Below are 21,391 nucleotides of genomic sequence, written 5' to 3'. Positions count from 1 at the left end.
TACCTATAACCCTCCCTCATCAACTCAATAGATAAACAAACCCTGAAAAATAAACTCCCCTTCCTGGCCCAGCAGCCCACAGCCTAATATTGACTGTATTCCCAGGCTTTCAGAAATGGAACTCGCCTTCCGGTTCACCCTCACTAGGGCGGCAGCTGCACAGGAGCAGCTGGGCTCACCCATTAAGCCAGAAGCCAATAGCTGGACAGTGACACTCAGACCCCAGCCTGGGCCAGCCTGGCTGAAAGCCCCCTTCTTTCCGTCCCACTCTGGAGAGAGGGGGCGGAGCATACACAACTCTACTGCCCTCCGCATCCTTCAGCTGTGCTTCCTCCTGGGAGAGGGAGCCGCTCATTAATTTGGCCAAAGCCTTCTTGAGGGCTGTAGGTTTCACAGGCTGGGTGTGTGGAGCCCACCGTGCTAGAGAGAGAGGCTGGTGTGTCATAAGGCAGCCACCTGGCCAGAGGAGGGTCAACCCCCTTGGTGACCTCCTTCCCCCGGCTGGACACAGTGTCCTGCACTCTCTACATGTGACTGTTCCCCTCAGAGCTGCTTCCAGGGGAGGGGTTCTAACCCTGTGGGTGGGGACATTGTGTTACTTTACGGTGGGCCATGGCTCCCTCTGACATCTCCAACTCAGAGGCAGTAGAGAGAAGATGAGAAATTCCCTGGCCCCTTCTCCCTCAGCACCCCCACCTCTGCACATGTCCACATATGGAGACCCTGAAAATGGGCCCTGGGAGTGCCACCATCTGCGCCTCCTTTCCATGCCTGCAGCAGCCATGCCCACTCTCCAGACCCTCACCCGCCTGGCTCAGTAGACGCTGCACCGCCTGTGGTCCTGCGCCTACACCTGGGCCTCTGTACCCGTCAGTTCCCCCAGTCTGGTTCTTATTTTCCCCAACAAGTAGGGAGCCTGTAAGGTCACCTGTTGAGCAAGCTGGGGGAGAGAGTAGGGTGGGGCTGGGAGGATGAGGAGGAAAAGCTCATGGTCATGCTGGAGACTCAGCTGAGCAGAGTCTCTGCAGGCCCCTTGGCTGCCTAGCCAGTGGTGATCCCACCCCCACCCTCATTTCTTCTTTGTTAACAAAACCATGACCTCATTAAATACTGGACACCTATAAACCTCATGGACCCTCCTCCAGCCTCCCCACCGTGTACTGGTCAGTCTAAGTCAACTCTAGTCATTTCATTCCTCTGGACATTGACTGCTTGGGGCTTGGGCATGAGCTGCCTCTTCACCTGAGCCTGAGCCACAGGTACCCTCTGCACCTACCACGCTGATGCACTGGGCCAGGGAGAGCTCCGTCTCGATGGAGATGAGCTGTGAGGTGCTGGTGGCTGGGTGGATCAGGTTGTGGTAACGGGTTTTGTTCAGAAGGTCGTCCATCAGTTTCTGCTCAGCATGGGCCACGCAGCAGTCCCCTGGGTAAACACACAGACATGCTGGGCCCTTGTGCAGCTGTCCCCCACTGCAGCTGACAGCTATGAAGCAGGAGCTGAGAGGGCCAGGGAGCACAGACACCCTGAGAGCTGGCTGAAGCAGTGAAGGCGCTGGTGGGCCTTTCTTTCCCTGGGGACTTCAAATGACATTAATGACAGAGCTCAGCTACCTCCTCCCCATGCCATACCTCTTCCTCCTCCCCCTCCCTCAATCAATGAACAGCATCCCACGCTCTACACATCTGATACAAAACTGGGTGTCTCTTCCTGACTCCTCCCTTGGTTCATCCAAGTAGCCCCCAAGTCCCGTCTGTCCTCCCATCTCCACGGCTAAAGCCATGTCCCTGCCTCCCCCGCCCTGCCCACCTTCTATTCTCTCCACCTGCACTCTGCCCCTGCCATCCGTGTGCCGTACAGTGACAGACTGGTCTTTCTACAGCAAGCTGGACTAGGGCCCTTCCCCACACACAGCTCTCAGAGCTGGAGGTGGAGTTGAAGCTCATGTTCTGGCTTGGCATTCAGAGCTCTTTCCCCCTCGGCACTGGCTTATCCAGAGTGCTCACAGTGCAGGGCAGGAGCCCCATGACTCAAAAGTGGGTTTGGTGCAGAACTGGGTCTGAGGTGGTGCTTTCCCTATGAAGAGACAGGGCCGACATGGGGGGATTTTCTGCATTCAGAGTTAGACCTACAGAGTGCAAGGTTTCTCTGAGGCACCAAATGGAGGGGTCGAGCTAGCAGCTGGCTCCTGGTCTGGAGCTTCAAGGAGGGGTCTCAGCTCAGAGCCAAATTCAATAGCCAGCTTACATGCAGCCTCCCGCAGGGAGCCCCTGGAGCTTCCACAGCCTCAGATCTGCCCCTCTGCATACCACAGATCTCTTGCCAAGGGGCGTTTGGGTCTTCATGTCATCTCCCTCCCATATCTGGGAGTAAAGGTGAGGTGCGGGGACTTGCGCTTGTGTACTCTGGTGTCTTAAGGGAGAGTGTGTCAAGTAGAGTGGAGGCGGCTTGGAAAGAGGGAGACTCAGAGGAGAGTGAAGGACACGTGACCAGGCGAGCCTGGGAGCAGGAAAAGAGAGTGAGCAGAGGAAACCGCTGGGTCAGGGGAGCGGATGGGAGGATCAGGGAATGAGGGGGGCTGGAGACGTTGGGGTGGGGACGCTGGTGAGGGGCTGCCTGGCTCGCCAGGCTCAGGAGTCAGTTACATCCTCCCACAAGGACCAGCTCACCTAGTCGCCCCAAAGCCCTCTCTCTGTGGGTGGGACCAGAGGGCCAAGAGCACAGATAACCCAGTTGAGCAGGACTGAGGCGGACTCAGGTGGGTGCTGGGCTGGAGTCCTGGCTCTGGGGAGCAGCCGCCACCCTGCCTACTGCATCCACTTTCCAACTCGCTGCCTATCTGAGCAGATGCAATATTGGGCACCTTGTGAAACATGCTCCTGGTGCACCTGCTGCCTGCTGCCCCTCCTGCAGAGTGCCTGGGCTCTCCAGAGGGGATTCCTGTAGAGGCTTGGCCTAGATTCTGAGTCCTGCCTCTCATACCCGGGGCTGCTACCCCAGAGGCCAGCTGCTTGAGTACCCTGGAAACTAGTCTGTAGCCCCAGGCTACAGCTGGGTCCATCCCACGGCCCTTCTTTAGTGTATCTATTTGGACTGACTGCTCAGTTCATAGAGAGGGGTGTGTCTTGCCCCAGACCATCTGGCATGTCTAAGGCAGCTGTGGGGTCAGAATCTGCAGCTCCCGGCCCCCAGCCCTGCAACAGTAGGAGAGGCTGGACCCCACATCTCTGAAGTCCCACTGGGCTGGTGCGAGCGGGCTCCCGAGTCCAGAGCTGCTCTGCAGGCTGTGGGGCTCATGCACCAGCTTTGAACCCACCTGATGTGCTCAGGTTGCTCACCTTTGGGCCTGTCCTGACTCTCAGGCATTCAGCTGAGCCTGAGGGCCTCTCCCTCATCTTGACCACCAGCTACAGGCTCTGACTTAGAGGTTCCCAGAACCTTAGACTATTTGGCCGGTCCCCCATTTCTCACCTGAGGAAACTGAGACCAGAGAGGGAAAGCAACTTTCTCAAGGACCCCCAGCAATTCAGAGGCAGAACCAGGTCTAGGAGCCTCTTCTCGATAGATTTTCTCCCTGTCCCCGAGCCTTCTTTAGTGCCTCATTAACTTCCCTGTAAGGAAACTGCCCCCCTGAGGCTGGAAATGGTGCTGTCCAGAGTGGTGTGCGACAGTGACTGCACCTGTGTTTGTACTTGTGAGTGTGTATGGGGGTGGGGATGAGGGGGGGAATAAACGGCAGGGATTCTGGGGGCTGGATGCACTCCACCTCACCCCAAAAAGGGGTGCAGGAGAGCCCAGCCAAGCACAGCACATGCTTCGACTTTCCAATCTGCTGAATGCCTGTGAGGCCAGCTGGGCCCAGAAGACAAGGGACATACCTTTCCCCATAGATGGCAGGGGGGTGCCCAAGATGGGTGGAAGCTTCTGCTGCAACTTTGGGGGTCACATCCCAGCCCATGGGCTGACACTTAAGCAGAAAAAGCCACCTCTAGGAGTCAGTCGTGATCTAGTGATTCTGATGAGGAGGGGCCCCACCAGCCTGTGTCCAGGGTCTTGTCTGGGAAAAACTGCTCCCTGGCAGAAAGAGGCTAATAATTTGAGAGGAAGCCATAGCTGAAATCCTAAACTGTGTGAGTGTGTGTGTCCAGTTTGAAAAAGCGTATCTGACCTAAACATTTATATTGAAAAAATGGAAAGATATTCCCCTTGTTTTGGAACACAAACTACAGAAAGCAACAGTTAACAGAATCTCATCGGAAAGGTCAGATTCTGCATCTGGAAAGGCACAGTGATTTTCAACTGCGGTGTGTGTCCCTAACTGAGGAAGGGAAGGTGAGATTTATATTCAGTAAAAGGCAGCTATGAATTTACCTTTTATAAAGAGCTTGCTATATACTATTAGTGCTTTTCAATCATGTCAGAATCAGCCAGATGCCTGTGGAAATGCAAATTCCCAGGCTTCATTCCCAGAGATTCTGGTCCTGTGAGCCTAGGGTGGGGCCCAGAAATCTCTATGGGGTGGTGCAGGCTGCCCCAGGACCACACCAAGAAACACTGCAACTGGCCCCCACACATCCCAGTTCACAAATATGCAGGCAGGCATCTTATCTCCACAGAACAGATAGGGAAACTGAGGTCCAGAGTGGGGAAAGAAACATCATGGGGCCACCCAGCAAGTAGTAGCAGAGCCACGATACACCCACTGTCTGCAGGCACCATCTCTGATGACAGCTCCACCTCCCCACAGGAACCTTGCCTACCCCCACCCCTACCTCCTGCTGCCTGTATGGTGGGTCTCTGTCCAAGGAAGATGTATCCTAGGTCCTCTAGGCTGACTGGGGCTCAGAGGAAACCTTGGCCCAGAGTGTAGGAGCTAGAGGGGTCCTTGGAATTCATGTGGGGAATTTGAGGCCCAAAGAAGGCAGTCCTCACATTTGAACTCTGTCTGGAGAAGGGCTGGGTCTCCTTCCTGAGTGGTACATTTGACTTCACCAGCCTGGCCCTCAGTCAAGCTGGCTGTCCAGGCCCGCCACACCTCAGGGTGGGTGACCAGAGGTGGTGGTGCCATAAAACACATTTCCTGGGAAATCCACCCCCAAAGCTCAAAACACTCCAGGGCTGGTGAGTTGGGCAAGCCCCCTTCTCTCTCAGCCCAGTTTCCCCATCTCTACAACAGCTGTGCTGGTGGAGACTTCTCCCTGAGACTGAGCCGCAGATTTTCTCCTGGGCGCCTACACCACCCAGGTTACCAGCTCCTCTGTGCCCGCTCTTCAAGAAAGTCAGCTCTCAGGTAAGGAAGGTGCCTTGACTCTATCGGGAGCAGGAGCCGGTGCACCCCCAGCCTCCCAGACCAGTGGGGATGGCCCGGGCTGCCTACAAAGCTGCTGCCCAGCCCAGTGACACCCGCCTGGGAGGGTGGCCCTGGCCCTCACATTGGCTCTGAGAAGAGGCGGCCCCCACTCCAAAACTGGCAGAGCCACCCACGCCTTCCCTCAGCCCAAAGAGGCTTTTAGGAACATGAATCATCTCAGGTTCAAACCCATGGGGTTGCTGAAAGACAAGAAAGTGCGGGGCGAGCTGGCGCGAGGGAGCGCTGCTCCGTGCAGACTTTGCAGGGAGGGCACTTAGGAAAAGGGACTGGAGTCTGGGAGGGTGACTAGCTCAGGGTTAAAGGGAGGGGATGGAGCTGGAGTGAGCTGGCCTCGTCCTCCCCCTTGGGCCTTCCAGCCTGGGCTCAGGCGATTCAAAGGAGCGAGCACCTCCCTCTCCCAGCCAGGGAGTTCTTGCCACATTCTTCAATCAGTACCATTCCCTTGGGGGCTGGGTGACAGCACCCACCTCCAGACCTGGCTGGAATTGCTGTCTCAATTCTAGATCCAAAAGAACCTCTGGCAGCTTCTCCATCTCCCTCTCAGTCCAGCCTCACCTCTTCGCCCGTGGAGGAGCTCCAACAGCAAATCTCGCAACTGGAGGAACAAGGCAGGAAGGGCAGGGTCTGAAGAAGGAACCACCTTCAAAACGCAGCTCTGCCACCTTCTCCCCAGGACTCTCAGGCTTGCTTTCCTATTGCGCCCTCGACATCCTTTTGCTATAATCTGGCATGTTGACGTATAGTCTTTAAAAGCAACAACACTGTTGACGTGGAGCAGACTTCCCATTTGGGATGGTCTGGAGAAGTTAGGTTTGAGGGCATCCTCTCTTCTGCAAACTGCAGCAGTAATAGATGAGATATACAAAGTAAATAAAGGCCGCACGCGGTGGTCACACCTGTAATCCTGTAATCCCAGCATTCTGGGAGGCTGAGGTAGGAGGATCACTTGAAGCCAGGAGTTCGAGACCAGCCTGGCCAATATGGCAACACCCTGTCTCTACTAAAAATATAAAAATTAGCTGGGCATAGTGGTGCACACCTGTGGTCCCAGCTACTCAGGAGGCTGAGGCAGGAGAATCACTTGAACCCGCGAGGCAGAGGTTGCAGTGAAACAAGATCCCGCCACTGCATTCCAGCCTGGGTGACAGAGTGAGACTCCATCTCAAAAAAAATAAATAAATAAAAAATAAAGTACATAAAAAAGACATGCCCAGGCTGAAAAATAAGTTAATCTTTATCTCCATGAATGAAAAGCAGAAAAGAAATGCAAAGTGGTTGGAGGCTGAAGAGCCTGGACCCTGCTGGGCTTTGGGAACCAATGATGGTGGCAGGTCCTTTGGGATAAAGAGGGACCAAATGACTCCTAGCTAGAAGCTGGGAGCTTGGGTATACCCCAGTACTTGAAAGGATGCTGGCCGGGCGCAGTGGCTAATGCCTGTAATACCAGCACTTTGGGAGGCTGAGGGAAAGTAACTCTTACATCAGTGTGAAAGCAAATCAGACAGGACAGGGGAGCATGGAGGGGAGGAGAGCCAAACCAGGGCCTGGTTCCACTGCCCCATTGGGCCAGAAGCACAAGTGGTTCTCTGCACAACATCAAGAGCGAGGACATGCTTTCAGCTCCACTTTAACTCAGGTTCCTCATGTGACAGCAGGCTTGTCAATCCCACTTGCCCCCGTGGCTCACACCAGAAAACCACCAGCAGTGTGAGTAAGGACAGAAGCAGGAGACAGAGGAGCCAGGGTTTGGGAATCCCACAGCAACCCACAGGCCCTCATCACACACGGCAATGATGTGCCCTCACTGGGCTCACCACCACCACCAGACAGCACATTCACTACCTGATAACCTGCCTGGGTAACACCACTGTAACACAAGAAACAGGCCTAGAATCTAGCATGTATGCTACACTTGAAGGAGCAAAAGACGGTAATAAAATACGATAAAATTTTTATTTCTTTAATATAAAATTTAGAGCCATAATCAAAATGTGTAATTCTGACGGGGTTCACTACTTATGAAAACTTCACAGCCCTCTATTTTCAAATGTAAATGGTATTCCACGGCTCCTCACCAGCATGTAACTAGAGTTACTCTGAAATCCGTTTCACGGCTTATTTTTGGCAAGCGGCGATTTCTTCAACCCACGTTTTCCAAGGGAAAAAAGGACATGAAATGTTTCTAAAAGTCTCTTACAATCTTTAGATAAACTACTGCTCAACAACTGCATCCTCCAAGTCAACACATCAAGAATCCTTCAATCACAAACACTTAAGGTGAGAAAACGGTGTCTATCCATGCAGGAGAGGGACACGTTATCCATGCTTATGAAGACAGCCTGGATATCAGCTACTAAAAAATTGTGAATGCATCTTCCTTTTTCTACTTTCCAAAATTTTTGTGAGGTGATACTTATTTCTATGTTTGTTTCTATTCTTTTTATTTTGTATTTTTTAGTAGGTACATCCTTATTATAAATCTACTGTAGAACCAATGTCCCATACAGGACTCCACGTGCCACAGGAACCAAAAAGTCACATGCAGCGAAGATGAAGACACAGCAGACAACCTGTGTGGACACCACAGAGCCACCTGCCCAGGACACCAGTGGAGCCACAGGTGCAATTCAAAATGTTCTTAGTCGTATTAATAAACATGGCCAGGTGCGGTGGCTCATGCCTGTAATCCCAACACTTTGGGAGGCTGAGGCGGGCAGATTACCTGAGGTTGGGAGTTCAAGACCATCCCGGCCAACATCGTGAAACCCCATCTCTACTAAAAATACACAAATAAGCCAGGTATGGTGGCATGCATCTGTAGTCCCAGCCACTCAGGAGGTTGAGGCAGAAGAATCATTTGAACCCAGGGGGCAGAGGCTGCAGTGAGCTGAGATTGTGCCACTGCACTCCAGTCCAGGCAACAGAGTGAGTCTCCATCTCAGGGGGGAAAAAAAATTGTTCTTAGTCACATTAATAAAAGTAAACACACACACACACACACACACACACACACACGCACACACACACAAAATTAATTGTAATAATGGCCGGGTGCAGTGGCTCATGCCTGTAATCCCAGCACTTTGGGAGGCCAAGGTGGGAAGATTACTTGAGATCAGGAGTTCAAGACCAGCCTGGCCAACATGATGAAACCCCATCTCTATAAAAAAATCAGCCAGGTGTGATGGTACACACCTGTAGTCCCAGCTACTTGGGAGGCTGAGGCAGGAGAATCACTTGAACCTGGCAGGCCAAGACTGCACCACTGCATTCCAGCTAGGGTGACAAAGTGACACCCTGTCTTAAAAAAAAAAAAAATAGCTGCTAAAAATTAGATTGCGGAGCTGAGAGTACACAAGGAAACTCCTCAAGTGCAAAACCGAAATTCACATGGGCACACACAGCAGGAATCAAGAGGTTCCGGGCTCTGAAAGCAGAGCCAAGCCGCCAGGCTTCAGCACAACCTCCCACACGGGAAGGCACACAAGGACCCACTGAACCCGAGCTTCCTGCAGAAGGCTGGGAGCCACTCAGGATCACCTGCCTGCCAGCCAACCACAGCCAGGGGGCAACACACGGCCCGTCCCAGGCTCTGGGTAGCAAGAGGCCCCACGAGAAATCAGAGACCCGGCCTTGCCCTGGGAGTAGAAGTGAAATCAAAAGCACACCACTCATCTAGGTATAGATATCACAGGTCAGGAAATGACCACCGAAACTCACCTAGAGTCTGTGAAACCTACAGAACCCTCAGGACCCCGGAGAGGCAAATGCAAAACCATGTGCTGGGACACCTCGACAGCCTAAGACATACACGAGGCCATGCCCCACAGCATCGACCAGAACAGAAACATCACTGAAAACCAGAAGGGGCAGCAAACACCTGGGGTGCACCCACGCAAACGCCAGGATGCCACAGGTATGGTGATAAATGAGTGCTACAGAGGACTAGAGAAGCACACTTCAGACCTCTGCCCAGTTCATTACTGCAACTAAACACTACACTCAGTTCTGTACATTCTAGAAGCAGGGCAAAAAGGGGAGGGGCTGGAAGAGGGACATGACGGGTTGTTACACAGAAACCACTGTAATAAAAGGGAAAAATTACTATGTGGAGAAAACTGTGGTTCCTGTCATTAAGTTAGAGGGTTTTATTACAAAGACAAAAGATGATGATCAAACACTTCAGCTTTAGTTTTGCCAGGGAGGAAGACTTTTGCAGCTTTTATTTTGACCATAACCATAACCTTCATGGTGAGGAAAGGAAGGTATTGCTTTGGGAGCCGAGCTTACTGAGTAGATCAAGCTTGTCCAACCCATGGCCCGAGGGCAGCACGGGGCCCAGGACGGCTTTGAATGCGGCCCAAAGTAAAATTTCTTAAAACATCATGAGATATTTTTGGGATTTTTTTCTAAGCTCATCAGCTGTCGTTAGTGTATTTTATGTGTAGCCCAAGACAATTCTTCTTCCAGTGTGGCCCAGGGAAACCAAAGACCGGACCCTCTTGGTGCAGGGTCTTCACAGTACAGAGGAGAGACAGGCCAGCACTGGTGTCTCAGCTGAGCGCTGTCTCTCTCCATCACCTGTGATCTCACCCAGTCATTTCTCCACAAGCAACAACAGTAAAACAGTAACAATGCCAACAAACTAATGATTCTAGCAAAAATAACACAATCCATACACACTTTTCCTGCATGCCGAGGCTGACTTCCAGGACAAACAAAATAAACAGATCAAGTTTTTTAAGCCTTGCGTCCATTATTAGTGCATTACAATCTTACTTTAAAATACTTCATCCAACAGGCCTTCAAAATACATAAACCTTACAAATCGCTGAGACACTTATAAAAGGAGCAAGAGGAAGGGAAATCACAAATACCTGAAGTCGTGGAAGATTCAGCATTGCCACGGCCATGCACTCTTTCTCCTGGGGCGGCGGCCAGTCCGCGGAGCCGTCCATTCCCTCACTCACCTGCTGCAGCAGGAGATCCAGCTGCTCAAAAGTCACTGAGCAAATGTCCACCCGTAAAGGGACACGGAGGCCAATGGACCACTCAGAACACGATGACCAAGCACAGCTCTAAGAGGAAACGGAACAATCTAAAATGAATTTCCAAATGCAGCTGCTGGTCTGTTCCACAGGAGTCACCAGCGTGTGTGATGGAGCTGCCTTATGTTATTACCTATCATCCCTCTAACTGCCCAGTCAAAAAGCATTCATGGGTGTCTAGCTCACACACTATCAGCTTCCAATTTTCGTGCCCATTTCACTAGCCCCATCTCACTTGGCCATACCTAAAAAAGTAAAAACATTTTTAAAAATCTTTTCACTCTCAAAATGATTAATGCACATTAATGGATGGCAGTGAGGCTCTCCATCCACTTGAAGTGGTATAATAGCAACTCTAACTGGACAATGAATTGTTAGACACATATAACACACACACTCCCTTTCATAGTGAGAGAACAAGTAATCGGCAAAAATCTAGGAGAACTGTAGAACACCATCAATAAACTGGATCTAATTTATAGAACACTTCACCCAGCAACAGCAAAATACATATACTTTTTTCTTTTTTGAGACAGAGTCTCACTCTGTTGTCCAGGCTAGAGTGCAGTGGTGCAATCTCAGCCCACTGCAAGCTCTGCCTCCCGGGTTCACGCCATTCTCCTGCCTCAGCCTCCTGAGTAGCTGGGACTACAGGTGCTCGCCACCATGCCTGCCTAATTATTTTTTGTATTTTTAGTAGAGACGGGGTTTCACCATGTTAGCCAGGATGGTCTTGATCTCCTGACCTCGTGATCCACCTGCCTCAGCCTCCCAAAGTGCTGGGATTACAGGCGTGAGCCACCGTGCCCGGCCATACATATACTTTACATATACATTTATTTTATTTTATTTTATTTGAGATGGAGTCTAGCTCTGTCACCCAGGCTGGAGTGCAGTCGCGCGATCTCAGTTCACTGCAAGCTCCACCTCCTGGGCTCAAGCCATTCTCCTGCCTCAGCCTCCCGAGTAGCTGGGACTACAGGTGCCTGCCATCATGCCCAGGTAATTTTTTTTGTATTTTTAGTAGAGACGGCGTTTCACCGTGTTAGCCAGGATGGTCTCGATCTCCTGACCTCGTGATCTGCCCGCCTCGGCCTCCCAAAGTGCTGGACCATACATATACTTTTTAAGCACAAACAGACCACACATATACTTTTTATACGTATATGTATACATATATGAATACATATATGTATATACAGACCATACATATACAGACCATACATATACTTTTTAAGCACATACAGAATGTTCACTAAGAGATAACATATCCTGACACATAAGCCTTAACAAATTTAAAAGAAATGAAATCATATGCAGTTTGTTCTCCAATCACAATGGTATTAAACTAGAAATCATTAACAGAACAATCTGCAAACACTTTAAAATAAAACAACATACTTAATAATCCATGGGTCAGGCCAGGCGCAATGGCTCATGCGTGTAATCCCAACACTGTGGGAGGCCAAGTTGGGGGGATCACCTTGAGGCCAGGGGTTGAAGATCAGCCTGGCCAACATGGAGAAACCCCATCTCTACTGAAAATACAAAACAATTAGCCAGGCATGGTGGCGGGCGCCTGTAGTCCCACCTAATCAGGAGGCTGAGGCAGGAGAATCGCTTGAACCCAGGAGACAGAGGTTGCAGTGAGCCGAGATCATGCCATTGCACTCCAGCCTGGGCAACAACAGTGAAACTCCGTATTGAAGAAAAATAATAATTATGATAATAATAATAATCCATGGGTCAAAGAACAATTCTCAAAAGAAATTAGAAAATACTTTGAACATAAATGAAAATGCACCAAAATTTGTGGGTTTAATTAAAGCACTGCTTAGAGGAAAATTTATAGCATCAAATCATTATATATTACAGAAAAGATAGGTCTAAATCAGCAATCTAAGTTTCCACCTTAAGAAACTAAAAAAGAGCAAAGTGAACACAAAACAAGCCAAAGGGACAAATGACAAGATAAAAGCAGAAAACCAATGAGATTGAAAACAAAAAAAAAGGCAAAAATTAATGAAACTTAAAGATTGTTCTTTGAAAAGATCAACAAAATTGAAAAACTCTAGTAAAACTGACAAAGAAAAAAACAGAAAAGATACAAATTATCAGTCTCAGGAATGAATGAAGAGACATCACTGCAGGCCCCACAGACTTCAGACGGTTAGCAAGAGAATGCTAAGGAAAACTTGACATGTAAAAATCAGACAACTTAGATGAAATAAAGCAATGTCTGAGTGCCACAAACCAGGAAAATCCTCCTAGAAACAAACAGGTCACCTCAATAGTTCTATATCTGTTAAATAAATTGAATTTGCAAAATCTTTTTTTTTTTTTTTTGAGCCAGAGTCTCACTCTGTCACCCAGGCTGGAGTGCATTGGTGCAATCTCAGCTCTCTGCAGTCTCCGCCTCCCAGGTTCAAGTGATTCTCCTGCCTTAGCCTCCTGAGTAGCTGGGATTACAGGCGCACGCCACCAAGCTCGACTAATTTTTTGTATTTTTAGTAGAAACGGGGTTTCACCACATTAGCCAGGCTGGTCTCAAACTCCTGACCTCTGGTGATCCACCTGCCTTGGCCTCCCAACGTGCTGGGATTATAGGCGTGAGCCACCGTGCCCGGCGAAAAATCTTTTAGAAAGAAATCTCCAGGTTCAGATGGATTCAAAAACATTTAAAGAAGAAATAACACTAATTCTACACAATCCCTTATAGAAAATGGAAAAGGAGGGAACACATGCCAATACTTCGTATAAGTTCAGCTTTCCCCTGACAGAAAGTCAGACGAGATAGTATAATACAAAGAAAGAAAACTGCAAACCAACATCCCTGATGAGCATCAACAGAAAAATCCTCAAAAACGTGTTACCAAGTCAAATTTAGCAATATAGAAACAGAATAGGGCTGGGCGCGGTGGCTCACGCCTATAATCATAGGAATTTGGGATGCCAAGGAGGGTGGATCACTTGAGGTCAGGAGTTGGAGACCAGGCTGGCCAACATGGTGAAACCCCATCTCTATTAAAAACAAAGAAACAAACAAACAAAATTAGCCAGGTGTGATGGTGCACACCTCTAATCCCAGCTACTCAGGAAGCTGAGGCAGGAGAATTGCTTGAACCCAGGATGCAGAGGTTGCAGAGAGCTGAGATTGCACCAATGCACTCCAGCCTGGGTGACAGAGTGAGATTCTGTCTCAAAAAAAAAAAAAAAAAAATAGAGTAGTAAATTGTGGCCAAGTGATCCCTATCCCAGTAACACAAGGCTTGGTCAGTATTTAAAAATCAGGCTGGTATAGTGTCTCACACCTGTAATCCCAGCACTTTGGGAGGCCAAGGCAGGCAGATCACTTGAGCTCAGGATTTCAAGACCAGCCTGGGCCACATAGTGAAACCCCATCTCTAAAAAAGAAAAAAAAAAGTTTAAGAAAAGGAAAGTAAAAATCATCAATGTAATACACCACACTAACACACTAAAGAAGGAAAACTGCATGACCATTTCATTTGGATTAAAAGCATTTAACAAATTTTAACACCCATTCAGCATTTTTCAAAAGCTTCTAAAAGGGGGAATTAAGGCCGGGCACGGTGGCTCACGCCTGTAATCTCAGCACTTTGGGAGGCCGAGGCAGGCAGATCACAAGGTCAGGAGATCAAGAGCATCCTGGCTAACACGGTGAAACCCCGTCTCTACTAAAAATACAGAAAGTTAGCTGAGCACGGTGGCAGGCACCTGTAGTCCCAGCTACTCAGGAGGCTGAGGCAGGAGAATGGCGTGAACCCAGGAGGCGGAGTTTGCAGTGAGCCGAGATCACGCCAGCGCACGCCAGCCTGGGCATAGAACGAGACTCTGTCTCAAAAAAAAAAAAAAAAAAAAAAAAAACTGGGGGGAATTAAAGAAACTGCCTTAATCTGGTAATAAGGCACCTACACATAAATATGCACAGCTAACATCACAGTTGATGGTGAAAGTCTGAAATGCTTTCCCCTACAGTCAGGAGCAAGGCAGGGCACCCACTATCACCTCTCCTACTCAGCTTCACACTGCAAGTCCTGGCCAGGGCAATCAGGCCGGGAAAAATACATAAAAGGCAAGCAGACTGGAAAGGAAGAAATGAAACTGCCCCTCTATACAGATAGCATTTAATTGTCCATGAAGAAAACCCAAGGAAACTACAATGAAGCTCATAATAAATGAGTTTAGCACAACTGCAGGACACAAGAACAACAAACAAAACTCAGTGGTATTTCCTATATACTGATAATGAACAACTGGAAACCCAAATCCTCCAAAATACCAAATCAAGCTCTATATTCAGTACCTGGGCAGGCCCACAGGTAACTCCCACTATGTGTTTGGCATCCAGTCCTGGCAATGCTGCAGGTTCTGGCTTGGTCACGCGCAAGGTGTCAAAGTGCTGGCACTGGTCGTTGCTCCTCCAGTTGTGGACCTTGCTGTCCTCAGTCAGAGCCAGGCAGTGGGTGGAGCCTGCAGCCACATCAATCACTTTCTTCCCTACAAGGAAAGAGGGATGCAGATGCAGCTTCAAGCCTATGACCTGAATGGCCTAGAAAGATATTTCCACTAGGCCATTCAGGTCAGAAAGCTTTTAATATTACCTTCTTGAGGATAATCTGTTGCTTTAATATTAAGCACAATCATTTGCTTTCGGTGTCTTATTAAAACTCCTGTATTTTGTCAGCTACAATTTGTTAGGACCCACAGCCTACAAACATCATAATGCTGGGATACGAAAAGGATCTGTTCTTTTTTCTCCTCCTCATTCAGATTTTCATTCCGAAAGAAACAAGGTGCTTTTAATTAACCATTAGATCACATTCTCCCATCCCAGATACAACAATGCACAGCACACTCTTCACTGAGGAAGGCTTCCTAAGAAGAAATCTATTGTTCTCTCAGAGTTAGGAGATATCACTATTTAAAACGTTGTTTCTATTTAAACACTCAGCAAAATATTCTATTTTTCTTTCCTGGTAAATCTAACATGACCAACACAAAGGGTGTTTCACAAAAATGTCAACATATAAAATAATTCAGCTGAAAAAACACACTGCAGTGAGGGGAACAATTCTATTCTAGGAGCTTACCATAAGTTAACATCAGCAACAACAAAAGGTGTTTTCAACAGTAATTGAAATACCCTCAAAGTAAACGATTTCTGTATCTAATAACTGTCGTAGCTTTCCTATACTAATGGAGGGGAATATAAACAAGGAGGCAAGTGAAATTCAAATACCATTCAATGACACAGAGTAAACTTCTTCCTCTGCAACTTATCTCAGAAGCCTAGAAAATAATAAATACCGTATGGGCACACAAAACTCTTAGACATCAAGATATTAACAAGATATAAACAGAAACGCATTTTAAAACTCAGCTCCAATCACTTACTGCAGGACATCCGCAAGCTACCAAAACTCAACGAGTGACGGTGTGTTACAGAATGGGTGTCTGCATCTTCGAAAGGTTCACATTTGCTCTTGAATGACAATTTTTCTGATACAGTGGCCCAGATATGACCAATGATCTCATGCCATCTGCTGTTCAGAGAAGGTACTACATGAGAAGCAAATCCCAAACAAGAAGGTTTGTCTCTCAACCCTTTTTTTATTTTTTTTATTTTGAGACAGGGTCTCACTCCATTGCCCAGGTTGGAGTGCAGGGGCCTGGTCTTGGCTTACTGCAGCCTCAACCTCCCCGGCTCTTGCTTACTGCAGCCTCAACACTCCCCGGCTCACATGATTCTACCACCTCAGCCTCCCACATAGCTGGGACCACAGGTGGGCACCACCATGTCCACCTAATTTTTGTATTTTTTGTAGGGATGGGATTATGCCATGTTGCTCAGGCTGATCTCGAACTTCTGGGATCAAGCAATCTCTCTGCCTCCATCTCCCGAAATGCTGGGATTACAGGAATGAGCCACCATGCCCAGCCCTGCTTTAATTTAAAGTGTATTTCATTTGATATTAGTACAGCCACTTCGGCTCTTTTTTATTACTATTTGAATGTTGTATCTTTGTATTCTTTTACTTTCAATCTGTTTATTTTAATTTAAAATGTTTATCTTGTAGATAGCACATTGGTGGATCGTTTTCTTTTTTAATCCTTTCAGCCAGTCGGCTTTTCTTTTTTTCTTTTTTTTTTTTTTTTTGAGAGAGAGTTTTTTGCTTGTCACCCAGGCTGGAGTGCAATGGTGCCATCTCAGCTCATTGCAGCCTCTGCCTCCTGGGTTCAAGCGATTCTCCAGCCTCGGCCTCCTGAGTAGCTGGGATTACAGGTGCCTGAAACCATGCCTGGCTAATTTTTGTATTTTTAATAGAGACAGGGGTTTCTTCATGTTGGTCAGGCTGGTCTTGAACTCCTGACCTCAGGTGATCTGCCGCCTCGGCCTCCCAAAGTGCTGGGATTACAGGCGTAAGCCACCGCACCCGGCCAAAGTGGTGGATTTTTTTTTTCTCAGAAAATCTATTCCATTCCTTTTCCAGAAACCGAATTTGTACAAGTTAACTAAAATAAATATTTATACTCCAATTTTTTTTGTTCTGAGGTCTTATTGAGTTTTAAGAAGAGAATTTTATCTTTACACGTTTAGAAAAATTAGAAAATATAGATAAAATATAACTAAGAAAATAATAACATCTTTTCCTTGTGTTCTAAATTCATTACTATTAGCCGAGTGCAGTGGCTCACACCTGTAATCCCAGCATTTTGGGAGACTGAGGCGGGCGGATCACTTGATTCCAGGAGTTTGAGACCAGCCTGGGCAACATGGCAAAACCCTGTCTCTACAAAAAATACAAAAATTAGCCAGGCGTGGTTGCATATGCCTGCAGTCCAGCTACTGGCAAGGCTGAGGTGGAGAACCACCTGAAGCCGGTAAGTCAAGGCTGCACTGCAGCCTCTGTCCCCCAGGCTGGAGTGCAGTGGTGCAGTCTCAGCTCACTGCATTCTCCGCCTCCCGGGTTCAAGCGATTCTCCTGCCTCAGCCTCCCGAGTAGCTGGGATTACAAACGCGTGCCACCACACCAGGCTAATTTTTGTATTTTTAGTAGAGAAGGGGTCTCACCATGTTGGCCAGGCTGGTCTTGAACTCCTGACCTCAAATGATCCACCTGCCTGGGCCTCCCAAAGTGCTGGGATTACAGGCGTGACCACCAGGCCTGGCCAGTATTTTTCTTAGAGGCAGGATCTCACTCTGTTGCCCAGGCTGGGCGTGCAGTGGCACGATCTCAGCTCACTGTAGCATTGATCTCCCAGGCTGAGGCGATTCTCCTGCCTCAGCCTCTGGAGCAGCTGGGATCACAGGTGTGCGCCACCACACCTGGCTAATTGTTAATTTCTTTTTTTAAGAGATGGGGTCTTGCTATGTTGCCCAGTCGGGCAACATGGGATCCTCCAACTCCAGGCTTTGAGGGATCCTCCCGCTTCAGCCTCCCAAAGCTCTGAAAATTACAGACGTGAGCCACTTTGCCGGGCCTACATTGTTTTATATTTCTTCAATTTTGTTTCGTGGTCGCTGGAGGTGTTTCTTTCTTGGATTCCCTGCCGAGTGCTTCCACAGCTGCTCCATGTAATCTGCCCAAGACTCTTGCTGCATTCAGTTGAACACACACCAGGAAACTCTTCAGTCCCCAGCCGACCACACAAAGATCCGTTCTCATCCCCAGGGGAGCTGGTCTCGCCACTCGATCCCTGGACAGCTCCAGTTGGCGTGAGCGCAACCACCCGCGGCATAATTAAGAGCGCTGGGCGGGGAGAGACAGTCTCCTGTGGGAGTGCGGGCGGGCGTGCCTGCAACGGAAATCCCGCCTTCCGGCGCCCGCGGTTGGCCCTGGCCGCAGCCTGTGAGCACCAAGCAGGAAGATAAACGGGATTGCGGGAAGCCGGAGAGTCCGGAGGAGCCGCGAAGGGCTTCTTTTCCCCTTTGGCTGCGCCCGCGGAGCAGCCCCGTTGCGATTGGCCGTACGCGGGGGGCGGTAGTCCCGTGTCCGCCCGCCCCTCGGGCCTCGAGAGGCGCCGGGATCGTGGGCGCGGGCTGAGCCAGCGGCTGCTGGGTGGCTGTGTCCGCAAGCCGGCGGGGCGAGGCGGCCCGGCCCAGCGCGTCAGGTCCTGGCCTGGGACACAGGGGCGGCCGGCGGCGGGGGCGGTGCGGGCGCGGGGCTGGTGGGCGTGGGCGTGGCGGTCGCACCTGGGCCTGCGCTGACCGCCTGCGGCGCAGCCTCCGGTCTCTCTTCATCTCTAGGTGGTGGCGGCTGTGGGTTTTTCTACTGGCGATCCTTTTGAGTAATTTGTTTCACGCACGTGCCCTGCTGTGGGGTAAAGCGGCCGATTTATGCTGCTGTCATTTGTCCGTTAACACGATGGACTTCCTGTCGTGTGTGTGTACTTTTTGGATTTGAGGGCAGATGACATTGTGACTTGGCCTCATGTGAGCGTCCATTCTCCAGGTCTCGCCAGCGTGGTGCAGAAACCCGGCACACCCTGCCTACCTTGGAAGGAGGCTTTCACTTCCCCGAACCTCCCTCTCCCTCCATCTCTTCCCTCTTTCCCTCTCTCCCCCTCACTCCCTTCCCCCAGCTCTTCTCTCCCCTCTTTCTGTTCTCTCTCTCTTTTTTTTTTTCTGCATTAAACTTTTTCTGGAGTGTCTTTGTAAATTATTAAAAAGCGTTAGGTCTTCAACATGTATGTTTACTTGCAGGCCTGAGAACTGGGAGGAAGCTGGAGAAAAGATGCCCTCTGAATCTTTCTGTTTGGCTGCCCAGGCTTGACTTGACTCCAAATGGTTGCAAACAGATATACAGGTGGGGTTTGACATGTCTTTTTCTTGATGTGTTTCTGCTTCCATTAAATTTCTCGGGTAAGGCTTTTTTTTTAGGGCATGTAAGGGGAAGTCAGTTGTATCTTGCTATATTAGAGGAGCAGGTTTATTTCCTGTAACTTATAATGTTAACAGTCTTTATGGCTGTTTTTGTAAATTGTGCACGGCTGCCTTTTAATTAGTTTCTTGCAAGTGCACGAAACTTGAGATATATGAATAGGCAGAATTTTTTTTCCTATTTATTATTGCTCGTTAAGAAATCTGCCACACTCCTAACCATATCATGGTGACTGTTGTTGCTGACAGTTTTTGAGCTGTTTAGTTAACTGTGGAGGGGAAAATTGGAGAAGTAAGTTCAGTAATTATGGCCTGTAGAAACTCACTCATTTTATGAGGTCTTGTGTTTGTGTTTCTGGAGAGATGAGAGTTAGTTCAGTTGAGCTGTTTGGTTTGTATTTGTAACCAATACAAGGACTAAGGACAACTGTGTGGAAACTGAGGTCATGATGTTAGGATCTTGAGGGCTGAAGGCTCCAAATAAATGGTATATATAGAATTCTATCTGACTTGAAATTTTCCCTTTCTGGACCTCCACATGCTGAGGCTAACAGTGTCCATATGACAGTGTCTTCCATGACAGGAATCAGCAACTTTTTTTTTTTTTTTTTTTTTGGCACGTATCAATGATTCACTCTGTATATTTTAAAAAGTTTTAACCTCTTCCTCCTAGCTCTCCAGTATTTGTTAATAAATTAAAACATTCCCCAAAGTGTTTTCTGTGAAACAGTAGTTCCAAAAGATGCTCTTAGAAAAACTAAGTACATGGAAAAATCTAAACTATGTGTTTTATTCATTACATTTGATGAATTTTTTTGTTGTTGTTTTTTCCTCTCGAGAGGAAGTCTTGCTCTGTCGCTCAGGCTGGAGTGCAGTGGCATGATCCTGGCTCACTGCATCCTCCACCTCTTGGGTTCAAGCAGTTCTCTGCTTCGGCCTCCTGAGTAGCTGGGATTACTGGTGCCCTCCACCTCGCCCAGCTAATTTTTATGCTTTTAGTAGAGACGGACTTTCACCATATTGGCCAGGCTGGTCTTGAATTCCTGACCTCATGATCTGCCCGCCTTGGCCTCCCAAAGTGTTGGGATTACAGGCTTGAGCCACCGCGCTTGGCCCACATTTGATGAATTTTTTTTGCCCTTTGTTCTTTTAAAAATCATGGTTAGAAAGCAGAGCATAATTGTTCTTTATGTAGATCCCAAGTGATTGGGATTTTTAGGGAGATTTTTTGGAACTCAGTAAATGTCTTTATTTTTAGTGTGGCATGATGTGTGTTTTTTATTATTAGAAAATATTTATAGATAGATTTATACATATTAAATTCCTTTTTTTTTTTTTTGAGACAGAGTCTCACTGTGTTGCCCAGGCTGGAATCCAGTGGTGCCATCTCGGCTCACTGCAGCCTCCGCCTTCTGGATTCAAATGATTCTCCTGTCTCAGCCTCCAGAGCTGCTGGGATTACAGGTGGCTGCCACCATGCCCGGCCAATTTTTGTATTTTTAGTACAGATGGGGTTTCACCATGTTGGCCAGGCTGGTCTCAAACTCCTGACCTCAAGTGATCCACCCGCCTCTGCCTCCCAAAGTGCTGGGATTACAGGTGTGAGCTGCCCACCTGGCTCATTTTCACTCTCCATTAGCTGCTTTTTTCCCCTATTCATTTCCTACCTTTCTGTGTATGATTTCTGAATTCAGTGTATTTCACGTCTTAACCTTCTGAATTGTTTGTTCTCTCATTTTACATGTTGTTAAGGAAAATAAGAGGCTAAGTGAGACTTATAAATTTGCATGTAGTTTCTCAGATTGGGATAAATGCTCACCTGTTGCAGAATGGGACTCTGCTCTTGCTTCACCCAGGATGCGTTTCTCAGTTTCTTTCTAGAGTGGGGCCACACCCTACTCCAGCCCTCCAGACCCAGCCCCCTGCTCTGATATGATTCCACCAGACTGTATTCCAGCTGTCCTCCCTAACCTGGACCTAGATATTTTCTTTCTTTCTTTTTTTTTTTTCTTTTTTGTGAGATGAAGTCTCATTCGGTGGTCGGTGGTCCAGGCTGGAGTGCAGTGGCAC

The 21,391-nt window shown here is 48.5% G+C and overlaps 2 protein-coding genes and 1 pseudogene across 11 annotated transcripts in view; 1 reads left to right on the top strand and 2 right to left on the bottom strand.

Annotated features, from left to right (window-relative positions):
- Window positions 1-2,243: 2,243 nt before the first annotated feature.
- On the bottom strand, window positions 2,244-3,395 carry LOC129014561 (actin nucleation-promoting factor WASL-like; annotated as a pseudogene).
- Window positions 3,396-10,176: 6,781 nt separating this feature from the next.
- LOC134738206 (E3 ubiquitin-protein ligase HERC2-like) lies at window positions 10,177-18,180 on the bottom strand. The gene is made up of 4 exons (XM_063652332.1): window positions 18,092-18,180; window positions 17,513-17,562; window positions 14,744-14,937; window positions 10,177-10,449 (listed from the first exon to the last, which is right to left on the bottom strand). Exons 1-4 carry the CDS (start codon window positions 18,178-18,180, stop codon window positions 10,177-10,179), a joined length of 606 nt encoding a protein of 201 aa, XP_063508402.1.
- Window positions 18,181-18,366: 186 nt separating this feature from the next.
- LOC129014678 (golgin subfamily A member 6-like protein 1) overlaps window positions 18,367-21,391 on the top strand; it is a 112,158-nt gene continuing 109,133 nt past the window's right edge. For all 10 annotated transcript variants that reach the window (XR_010124061.1, XR_010124066.1, XR_010124062.1 and 7 more), the window contains exons 1-2: window positions 18,367-18,552; window positions 19,145-19,247. The gene's annotated coding sequence lies outside the window, so the exon portion shown is untranslated. The remainder of the gene's footprint in view (window positions 18,553-19,144; window positions 19,248-21,391) is intronic.

The sequence above is a fragment of the Pongo pygmaeus genome, chromosome 16, assembly GCF_028885625.2.
Source record: "Pongo pygmaeus isolate AG05252 chromosome 16, NHGRI_mPonPyg2-v2.0_pri, whole genome shotgun sequence".
Classification (NCBI taxonomy): domain Eukaryota; kingdom Metazoa; phylum Chordata; class Mammalia; order Primates; family Hominidae; genus Pongo; species Pongo pygmaeus.
Note: the sequence above shows the minus strand (reverse complement) of the source record. Positions and strands in the feature narration are given on the sequence as shown.